This window comes from Lutjanus erythropterus, chromosome 13 (assembly GCF_056507025.1).
Source record: "Lutjanus erythropterus isolate fLutEry1 chromosome 13, fLutEry1.hap2, whole genome shotgun sequence".
Lineage (NCBI taxonomy): Eukaryota > Metazoa > Chordata > Actinopteri > Lutjaniformes > Lutjanidae > Lutjanus > Lutjanus erythropterus.
This window is the reverse complement of record NC_139329.1, coordinates 11174834-11186550: the sequence shown is the minus strand read 5'-3', so window position 1 is coordinate 11186550 and position 11717 is coordinate 11174834. Positions and strand designations below refer to the sequence as shown.

General features: G+C 37.9%; 2 protein-coding genes across 2 annotated transcripts; one reads left to right on the top strand and one right to left on the bottom strand.

Annotated features, from left to right (window-relative positions):
- Window positions 1-426: 426 nt before the first annotated feature.
- On the top strand, window positions 427-3370 carry LOC146316175 (fibroblast growth factor 23-like). Its single transcript, XM_084734367.1, has 3 exons — window positions 427-870; window positions 1254-1357; window positions 1457-3370. The coding sequence occupies exons 1-3, from the start codon at window positions 657-659 to the stop codon at window positions 1883-1885; spliced, it is 747 nt and encodes a 248-aa protein (XP_084590493.1). The 5' UTR covers window positions 427-656; the 3' UTR covers window positions 1886-3370.
- Window positions 3371-4333: 963 nt separating this feature from the next.
- tigara (TP53 induced glycolysis regulatory phosphatase a) lies at window positions 4334-8940 on the bottom strand. The gene is made up of 6 exons (XM_084734332.1): window positions 8808-8940; window positions 7630-7667; window positions 7412-7533; window positions 6991-7068; window positions 6744-6854; window positions 4334-4973 (listed from the first exon to the last, which is right to left on the bottom strand). Exons 1-6 carry the CDS (start codon window positions 8876-8878, stop codon window positions 4584-4586), a joined length of 810 nt encoding a protein of 269 aa, XP_084590458.1. The 5' UTR covers window positions 8879-8940; the 3' UTR covers window positions 4334-4583.
- Between the last annotated feature and the right edge of the window lie 2777 nt (window positions 8941-11717).

Sequence of the window (11717 nt, the reverse complement as noted above, 5' to 3'; positions counted from 1 at the left end):
TAGCATGAATAAGTTATACCTAGGCTGTAAATGTATAATTAACTGAGTTCTTTATACTAAAGTTTTTTGCTGTAATCCTTTAAGAATTCCTCCTTCCATGCACCTGCAGGTAGATGAAGTGTGTGCCAGAGCCCCTTATACTCTATCAGTAATGTAACTCTGATTCAAACACACTTCAATCAAAAGTCAAACAGTAGAAATTACTGCAGTAGTAGTTAGGAAAGTATAATATTCTTACCTCACTTCATGTTCTGGATAATAGTTAAGTTGAGTCACCATCTTCATCACCCTTTAACATCTTCTGCCGTCTCTACTGTGCTCCAGTCTCTAGAATTACAACTTTAATCTTTGTATTAGATGTTTGTAGGTTTTTAGAGTAAATGGCCTCTATGGCAGAACACACAGAGGTATTTCCTTTTAGAGTTATAAAACTATGCTATCTTTACTGGTTAGAGCCTGCAGGAATTCCACTTCATCAACCCTTAACCAGGGAAAAACAGGCAGGCTCTGAGTCAGTTTGGTAAATGAGTTAGCCAGTTTATCGACCCTGTGTTTAAATAGACCTGTTGGACTTTCTCCTCCTCCAGTAGCTGCCCACACTCTAGCCTGAACATTTGTGCTATTGGGGTAAAGAGAGCACGGCATCCCCATTGATCATGCAACTGGCTTTCCTCTCACTCATCCTGATTGCCGTACATGTGTCTGTACCGGTGGATTGTTCAACGAGGCTCCAGGACCCCGACCAACTTTTACAACATCAGCAAGGCAGCTTCTACACAGGAGCACATGCAGGTGCATCCGCCGGTATGGGACGTTTCTACTTGGAGCTGAGTGGATCAAAGAGAAAAGGCATTCACAGACACTTTCTGGGTGAGCCAGCCTATATCCACAAACGCACATCTTCCACATCTAAATGCAGCTATTTCTTTGACCACCTTTGCTCCTTTCATTATTCAGAAAGCAATAACATGCTTTACATGCTTACTTTAACATGCATAAGGTATATGTCCTAAAATGTTTAAAAAATACAAAACAATGGACTCCAAATGTATTTGTATTTGTAAAACTTAAAAATATGCAGTTTAGGTGTCCAAAGCATATTTTGTATGTCATCTATGCAAACAAACATTGTTTCTGGCTGCCAGTCATGACATGTTGAAACATGAGCCATTCTGAATATACAGTATAAGAATTTCTATTTCTATTTTTCATTTCTAACTTACAATGACATGTTTAAACCTTTTTTTTTTCAGTTATTTTGCCAGTGAGAACAGATACAAGCAACTTTGTACTGATATATGATTTGAGAAAAAGACGGTTCATCTGTATGGATCCACAGGGAGAGCTGTACAACTCTGTGAGTATTTTTTAGATGCACTTAATGTAAGTGAAGTCAAGAACTGAAGTTTTAAGATTGAAGATTTTCTATTTGTCTGCTTTTTTTTCCACCAAACAGAGGGAAAAGGACAGAGAAGAGTGTCTTTTCCAGCGCATTTGGTTGGATTTGGTGAACCACCATGACGTGCTTTACTCTGTAAGTGGGGGCCGGCTGCTAAAACTGGAGGGAGCTGAGCTGCGTGTTGCTCACCAGGAGGCACCGGAGCCCTCCTCAGCCCTGGCGGACAGGTTTCTGGGTCGATTGGTAAAGAGACAGAGGAGGAGTGAGGAGGTGAACCCCTCTGATCCATTCAAAACAGAGTCAGATCCCTCACATCTTGCCAACGATCACAAGGATGCAGATCATGGGCAGCCTGAACAGGACCAGGCTGGTGCCGTGTCCAAAGAGACCATCACTTCCTGTGACGATCCCCTGCGGGTCTTACAGCCCAACGGGTCCATCAGTCCCGTCAAGACTAATATTGCAGACCATGCCAAACAAGACTAAGACACTTACTAAGACATTTGTGGACTGCAGTATCAGTGAGAGCCTCAGGGTGACTTACAAAGGGCTGGTGGGGTCAAACCGACACTGGAGGGTTGACATTTTTTGAGGCCACATGAATACATTAAATATTTTATAACTTCTGAGGAAAAGGGTGCATTTTGTCCTTTAAGTCCTTAAATTACTGTTTTCAGAATTTGTTTGTATGGAAGTATTACCCCAGTAAAGTACTCATAAACCATGTTACATCACAGCAACCTGTACAGATCCTCTGTTTGAACAGCAGATGAAGAAGAAGTTTGGCAACATTCGACATGATCATGGAGCGAGTTTGGTCCAGTGTCCTGCTGTCCTTTAACCTCTTTTGTCAGTTAAATTTTAAACCTTGAGCCAGATTTGGCAATGTTTGTTTTGCACATGTACAAATGTGTAATCTGTAAGTAGTTATGAATATTTATGCATAAATTTGTTCATACAGTAATGCTTCATTTAAAAACTAAACAAAAATGATGAGTGCATACTTTGTTACTGAAAAATATCACCTGCCATTTGCAGCCATACATGAACAGGATCAAATTATGTCAGGTGCCGGACACCAATAGTCAAAGCAATGAAAAGGTATTTATTTATTGAAATGTGTCAAATGACTTCCTTCCTAGCCTACTGTTTTATTTATATATGTTGTATTTCACATTGTGTTATTTCTGATATGGATAAATAAATGATAACTATCCTATGGATGGCCTCTTTGTTTGTATTGTGGCATCTCTGCTCTGCATTTGATTTCCCAGAAATGTCTAAACCCTGCTCTGAGATATCTGCACGCAAGGACAGTGTGAAACAGCATGAAGGCATGTCCTGTGACACAGACAAACAGGAACTGTATCCATTAGTCCCACCACTTAACAACATGTGAGACTTTTTCTTTAGTCTTTGCTCACATGATCATAAACACCTACTAGAACAACAAGTAAAACGTTGCACATTCTTTTCCCCACCAACCAATCGTTTTCTGAGGAAAGGCCTCAAAAAGCACATGGTCATTATGTACACAGCAAATTGGTTATGTAACTGGTAAATAACAGACCTGGGCAAACAATGAAAATCCAAATGAAGTCATATCAAATAGAAAATATAATAATTATTTGATGTCAGCATATCAATATCACATATAAGCATAAATATCAAACTGAAATGAAACATTATGAATCAGACTGTAAAATCAATGATTTACAGTACATCATACAAAGATGGACAAATAAGACTCAGTATTGGTTGAATGTGCAGTTTATAGGGAGTTTTATATTTAGAAAAAGAACAGAAGGTCACAGCTATATTCTTTTTATTTAAGAAAAGTACCACTAACACTTTCTGACAGCATCCTACATGAGGTGTTTCAATTAAAGAATCCCAGAGACAACAGCAATTGAATGTTTTTTCATAAAGTCCAGTGCAGTAGTCACATACTGTCCATTCTCTTGATTATGTTCTATTCATTGGCCTACTAATAAAGTGGTGATCTTTTAATATACAATGTAAACATCCATGAAGTCAGAATCCAAGCAGGTTATTTAAATAAAATCACAACGATATGCTCATTATATTTCTCATTTATTCATCAATGATCAAAGGGATGGATTGAGGTTGTTAAAAGGCTGAATCATGCCACCAACTGAACAGGCCTCAAGTAGAGAAACAGTGAAAGAGGCAGCATGTGTCCCGGCATGCATTTGTCCTTGTTGACCAAGGTGTTAATTCACAACAATGAAAGAGTCACTAATTTCCACAAAGTCAACAAAGTCACAGGTCCTCTCTGTGTTCCTACGTAAAATCCATGAACATCCGGAGACTAAATATAGAAACATGGACTCATTAGAGCACAAAGCTGCCCACATTTACAGTAATGAACAACCAGACAGTAACAAAGTGATGATGACACTGTCCTGCAACACAAACCGTCAACCTGAGTTTAAATGAAAGTGGTCAACTCAGAGAACAGCATTTAATCCCTAAATATGAATGTATATGTTGGTATCAGGATGTATTATATGTATAAGTTTTTTTTAATTTTGCAGTTTGATAACAAAGTTGAAATACTGAGAACAGAGTCGAGATTTCAGTATTAGGGCCAGGCATTAGACAAAATCAGTCAGTCAAAGTTTTTTTTACAAGATTTTTTTTTTTTTTACTTTTTAAGGAATAAAATCAAAATGTGGAGAATCAATGCCTGTCACTAATACTTAAAGTATGACTTTATTGTTGACATTTCAAGTTTATTTGCAAAATACAAAATGAAAAAAAGTCCTTCTCCTCTCATTTTTTCCCTTATGTCTGGCCTGAATACGCTTCTGTAATTACTTAATGCATATCTTGGTGATTTTAATTCAATTAATATAAGTATTGTATAAAATTTTTGATTCTAAATAGCACCTAAATACTTGACCTAAGATTTTATAATTTTATTGTCAAAATGTGCTGACAGTACTCTGAACAACCAGGAAAGACATTGTCCATTTATAAATTAGGAAAATTGAATAAATAAAACGAATAACGTGTCTTGAAAATACAGAACCTATATAAATAAAATAGTCTAAATTGCTAACTGTCAGAGTCAGGAGCTTTTTCACATTGTACATCTCACTTTCCTCTTCCGCTGGTTCTTACTTATTTGCCATATGCTTCTTTTTCAGTTTATGTACCCCTACTGTTTAACATGGTCCCCCCTGTGAATGAACACACAGTGAATTCCTGACAATTTAAATGTGTCCCCTTCTTTTCTCATGGTGAGTATAAATCGGCAAAGACCTGTGTTAGGACTTAAAGAGAACATATGTGCCTTGTCAGAACCCGGAGGCAAGGAGCAATTTAACTCCTCCACAAAGTAACGCACTGCCACGCACATGTAGGCTCCGTGGGTGACGACCAAAGCGTGGACAGGGACGCCCCTGACCCCGTCGTCTGCCTTTCCCTCCACAGGAGATGTTTCTGGTGGAGCAGATATGGAGTTTGCGCCTTCCTCTCTGTCATGCCAGTGTTCGGCCCCAATTTGCTTGAGCATTTTCTCCAAAAATTCTTTGACCCGCTCCTTCACCTGAGCAGAGCAAAAATCTGTTGTAAACTGAGCCATGTCTCTCATGCATATTCTTTCCTACACTCTCAGAATATCATGGAAATGTGACAACATGCAACTGTGAAGAATAAAAATTTAAGGTTGTTTTAATTCGAACAACAACAAAGTTACAACCTTTCACATTAAAAACACGTGCCAACTCCAGTTTGATCCTCACACAACAACCTGTAACTCGTTTAGGAAAGCTGGGAGGGAGGCCGCTGGCTGACACTGATTGGGGCGCTCACCGCTTACGTCAAATCTATCTTTGTATATCTGCATCATCATGATGATGTGCCGGTCACGTACTGGGTTGGACCAGAGTTAACGTCCAAGCCAAGATCTAACAGATGAAGCCTCACGAGGTACTTTTGAAATAGAACATCCTTCCTTCCGACGCCCCCTCCCACACACACATACTGTCCTCCCACGCAACCTCTTACACAAATAACACAAAGCTAAGTGGTGACTTTTTAATCGGGTGCAGTGACGAACACTCTGCAGTTGTTTGACAGCAAAGGGCATGTACTTTGATCCTCCTGATTCATACCAAGTGCTCTGGTAGATACACAAGAAATACAATCATGTGGATGCAAAGAGGCCCTGACATAGCCTGTTACATCCATACAGAGATATTAGATGACTGAGAAGATGAGCATTTTCTGCCACCTAGTGGAAGCATGTGTGTATTGTATCAGGGCATTCAGGTTGGATGCATATCTGAAATTAAATATGGATTAAGATTTAATTTGATTATCATGCAACAGATGAGTGTCTCATTTTCTCACGGTTAAGACCACAATGGACTAAGATCATCAGTGTTAAATGTTCAGTCTCACCAAATCTATACAATAAATATACAAAGATTTTCATACTCTGCTGTGGTGTTTGGCAGGATGTTTTGGTTTTATGTGCCAACATTCAGGGGGACCCCCCACCCCCCCACCCTGATACAAATAAAGTCCCTGTCAAAAGTTACTATTATCTACAATAATATTGTAGATTAAAAGCTACGTTACATATATTTTTGTTATTTGATTTCTGTTTTGTACTTGATTTAATATTGGAAGACAACAGCATAATAATAATAGCATAATAGACATAACTATCAGGACACAAAGATTATCTGATGTGATGAAGAGTTGATGCTGATTTACATAATGAGTAATACATTTTATTTTCTAGTTTCATAGAGCATGTTGATGCAAAGATGCTGTATTTCAAATTCACCTTAGCTGTAGTTTTCAGCCTGGGATTATTAATGTCAGCATATTAAAATGCATATGTCAGTATGTAAGCGAGTAAATAAATAAAAAGTTCATATTTTGGCCCAGTATGTTTGGTTCCCTGTATAAAGCATGACATGCTGTATTCCAGCCCCAGTTCCCAAAAAGTTGAGACACTGTGTAAAAAGTATATAAACACAGAATGCAGTGATTCACAAATCTGTTTTGACTTATATTCAATTGAATACAGTACAAAGATATTTAATGTTCAAACTGATAAACTTTATTGTTTTGTGTAAACATACACTCGGCCTTAAATTGACTGTGTTCTGTTGTTATTTTAAGTTTTACAGCATCCCAACTTGTTTGGAATCAGGCTTATATTAGCCAAGAAGAGAAAGAGAGCAAAAAGAGAGACAGACAAATAAAAATTATAAAAGACAAGGAGGACAGAAAGGCAGGACAGAAAATAAATAATGCCCACACACATAATGAAATCACAGATACTGGACTCTTGTAGCCTCACCTGCTCCTGAGTCTCCCCGTTCGGAGGCGTGAAGCCTGGAAACGACTGACCGGCTGCCTTGGCCATCTCTTTCACGTCCTGCACCCGTCCCCCCTCTGCTATACCAAAGCTCTGAAAAATAACAAGTCACTGACTGGATGACTCAGATTTATTTTTTATTAAGTAAATATATGTTACATTAATGTTTTAGTGAGAAAATACTTTTGCTATAAAGTCATGAAATCAAACAAAAAGATATGTTACTCACTATCTCTTTAAGTAGAGGGTCACACGCCATCTGTAGACCAGAACAGCTGCTGTTGTGTTTCACTATTGCTTCAGCGGTCTGGAAGAAATAAGACACAATCATCTAATCACTTAGTGACTACTTAGTGATACTGTGGTTATCTCCCTACAGAGTAGAAGTTTTCCCCAGAAGTGACTTTGATGATGGAAGACATTGGCTGGTGTTTTTTTTTTTTTTTTATCATTTATACTCTTGCACCTGCTAACTGCGTCTCTATGATTAAGATGATGTGAAAATGAAACCATAAAAAGTGTGGACTGATGTAGACAGTATATTGTATATCTGTTACATCTGATCACACAGTAACATAAATATATCCTGCAGTGTTTTGATTAGTGAATTTTAAGATTCATGCTCCTATTGTTAAAGTTAGGCATCACACCTGTTTGGCCCGCAGCATATCACTAGCAAAGACATTGCTGAACTTGACATCTTTCAGGTAGTGTCCCGCAGCCTCGGCCTGCTGCAGCCCGATCTCAGACAAGGGTGAATCGATAAGCTGACCTGTGTGGAGAAAGAGGGAAAGAAAAAAGTAAGACACAGAGAAAAGCACGAGAAAGAGAAAGAGTAATTGGTGTTATATCTTTGATTATACTTTACCTTGTAGCAGGCCTTTTTTATTGTATGGTGTTTCCCCACTGCAGAAAAAAAATGATTTTTGATAAAGATGCTGAGAGAAGCTACTGTTCAACTATTATCAATTATCATAGATTTGATTTTATATACTATATATGAAATGATAATAAAACACACATTATCATATCTATCCAATGATATCCTTTGTGTAGCCCAAAGACCTTACAGCAGGGTAGATGGTCATCTGAAAATACTGAAAATACCTTAGGGTGCTGAGGGTAATTCATGGTCTTCAAATGGCTTGTTATGTCTGACCAATAGTTAAAGACATTGTGCAATGTGCAATTATATAACAAAAACATAACCAGTAATTTTCTTAATTAAGCAAAACAATATTTTCGGGTAATTATCACTTGCAACGTCTTATGGTTTTATTTAAATCAGTTCTTTTAAAAGTTACATGTACTGATGTGCATCAATTTGATATAAGTATTTTATTTAGTATAAATGGTTCTATCCCTGATGCAGAAACAATATGTCATGAAAACGTGTATTTCACATACATTTCATGTTTAAAATTATAACCTTTAAATTACAATAATTTCGTTTTATCAGATAATGATAACACAGTGCTCCATGACAGGGAACAGACTCTAGAGTTCAGTCATTAATTAAACCTGACCTCTGGTGGTCGTAGAGAGGTACTGCAGCGTCCACAGATTAACCAGACTTCAGTGTGCAGACTAGTACCCATGAATTGGACTGGGACAGCTGAACTATGCTCAGTTTATGATACTGTTTATAGTTAGCTATGGTGCTCCAATAACTGCTGTGTCTGTGCTGAAGATATTACAAAATCGGACGGTGATAAAAACAGAGGCTAACACTGACACTAATATACAGTAATGCGCTCTGTGACACCTGCTAGAGTTAGCATCTGTCTATGTTCGCTAAAGCTATATGAAAGTACACTACAGATTGACTGACAGTGTGAAAGTACAGTGATAGGCTACACGAAGAAGCTTAACATGTTTACTACAATATTTCACACATATGAATATATACGCACATTGTTACTTTGTAAAAAGTAGCTAACAGAGACTGTAGCCTGTTAAAAATAGGAGCAACAAGCAGCACTACCCGGAGCCTCTAAACTGAACACATGACATTTATCTAAATACCAATATGTCACCTGCACTTACTGTCGAACAAGGGTTAGTCCAAATGTTAGCGCTCTCATGCTCTGGAGGTTAACGACGGAGTAATATCGCATTAAACTGCAGTAGTTAAAAAAAAAAACACTGTCTTGAAGACGACTACCGTACAGGACCGAGCTCTCGCAGGAACTGAAGTTGGCGAGCAGAAATGTGGACCACTCCGGTCCACATTATCAGGAGGAACACGCTGCAGTCACTGCCAAGTAAAAATTATTACTTCAGTATCCCACAAACGTTAATAAATGTCATTACCGATGCAGATATCAGATTGAACTGGACGACATGATCCCAGCCCCTCTGCTAATTGGCTCAAACCAATTAACAAGTGCAACTCATTTACTGCTAACACTCGTTAACACTAATTAAACTAATTAAAGAAATGTACTTCTTTGTTCATTTGACTTCTTTTCAATTTGAAAAAATTAAACACACGCATTCTCCCTTTTAAATAGGACTTTAAATAAATAAATCAATTCCATGAAACAATTACTTTAGGTTAGACTTTCTGACGCACCAGCCTCTGAAGCCACGATTAGACTCTCCTAAATTATACTGCAATGTTGATATGAAGGTGTATGATACCAATGACACTAATTAAGCTCCTGTAATGTTGCAGAGCCTTTCTAGTGAGCCAACATGCACAACAGCAACACAATGACTCTGCTTCACCTGATTGGAGGAACCTTAATTAGTATGAATGGAAACACCTGTGTTTACCAAACTATTTCATATCAAAATGGCTGCTGTAAAAAAGATCTGTTATAATGTAACTGATCTCTAAGAGGATCTATAAGGGGCACATGTTTTGATTTGACTATATCATATAGACCAGGCATTCCTAAATTTTTCTATGCCAAGGACCCCAAAATAATGTCAACAAAAACGAAGAATACAATAATACAAATATACAAATGCACTGATAAATATCTTTTAAATAATATATACATTATCAATTGTATTTTATGATACATATAATAATGATATTTTTTAAATTGGTTAAAATGATTATTTTTAGCATTTTCTTTCATCTTCCCTCCAATGTGCTGAGGCTACACCCCATGAATAAAGTCATGGTAACATCTGTTGATCAAATAACTATCCTTACACTAATGCAGCCACTAGAGGGCACACGTTGACACTTTTGACAGTCACAGAAGTCCTCTGGCTTTAATTTATAACATTTCTCCACACATTTGTCTCTGATCATGTCAGAGCTGCTCAAGTTTTGACCGTCTTTCTATCTCACCACTCAATTGTCTGAACCTGCAGAACATATATAACACGTGTCACCATAACACCAAAAGCACTGAAGCTGCTATAATATCCTCAATGGATGAAGTGTAGTCTTGATTTTTACACTTATTATGGAGTATGTAAATTTATAAATTTAGTTGTTCATCACATTTCTATTCTTCAGGAGACGTAAGGAGTGCGGTCAAGAGTTGAGAGTCCTTTTTTCTGTCCACTATATTTCCTTATCTTTTTGTTGACAGATTTATTAGACTATACAGAAATATCAATCTATCCCATTTTCCAGTGTTTAGAATTGTTCTTCCTTATATTCTGGCCAGGGGAACCACATATTGTCCCACGTTCGTCATCAGTGCTTTGTGTAGCTCTCAAGTGATTAAGTGGTACAGCTGAACTTTGCTCTGCAGTATCACTGCTGACTCACTAACACACACAAAAACTAGTCTATCGATCATGAAACAATTAGAGCCAGAGCTCAAAAGGAACACAGCCGTGGGAAATAGTGAGCTGATGTGGTGTCACACCCTTTAAAGCAGAAGTTTATTGAACAGAGGTTGTGCAACAGACATTTGAGGTACACGATATGAGTTATAGTGGAGGGGGGGGAGGCAACTCAAAGGGAAATCTGCACCATTGAAACTTCCAGATATCAGAATATTTATGGTTGGACGTGACAGGTGTAGCTCAACCCATTATTATGTGGCAGTTACAATGGTGCTCAGACTCAATATTTCAGACCAAAACATATCTTTCTCACATACAGAATCCATATTTGCTGACATTCAGAGTGTGGTTGTATAAAGCAGAACTGTACTTTGGCCATCATAGGAATGCTGTTTCCCCTCTGTCACACACAAGTCAGATGTAGCACCAACATGAACAGAGCTGAACATGCTTGAACTATCTATGGAATAAACCCCCACAAGAATATGTTGTTGGGCCCCCCCTCCAATATAGGTGAAGTCCAAGTGGAAGCCTTGCATATTTCCTGTTTCCCATCTCACTGAGCAAGTTGTTGCCCACTTTAAGCTACAACAAGGAGCTTTTGTATTTTGATGCTTTTGGAGGCCCCTGTGGACAAAAGCGGTAGTATTTCCACCACCATCACCACAACAAATAACGTCAAAAATAAAATGATCTGAATTCAAATTTCTCCTGTTTCTTTTTTAGCTGGCGAATTGCTCACTGTGATTTCCAACATAGTGGCAGGCATTAAGAATAACTGTAAAACAGTTAAAAACTCCTTGTTGTAGCTTTAAACAGTGGGAATCATCCACAAAAATGCTGTTTTGCTGTTGCTTTGTCCCCCCACTGTATTCTTTCCCCTCCGTTCCAGACTCCCTAACTGCAGAGGTATAGTGATGGATTTGTTTATGATTTCTTTTGTCCAGTAATCCTGAGGTATAGGAAATACCACTGATGCAGAATGTGACTGAAAAAGGAGAGCAAAATAGATAAAAAAAGGGGGGAAAGGAGACATGCTATCTAAGCAAACTGTCAAACTGTACAAAGAACATTTCCAGTCGAATACTCATTTCATGTTCTTCTATCACCATCTACTTCGGTTTTTCTGAAGGTATCTCTTAAGCAAGTAAAATAATTATATTATAATACAAATGTTTATAAAATAGCAGCACACTCAAG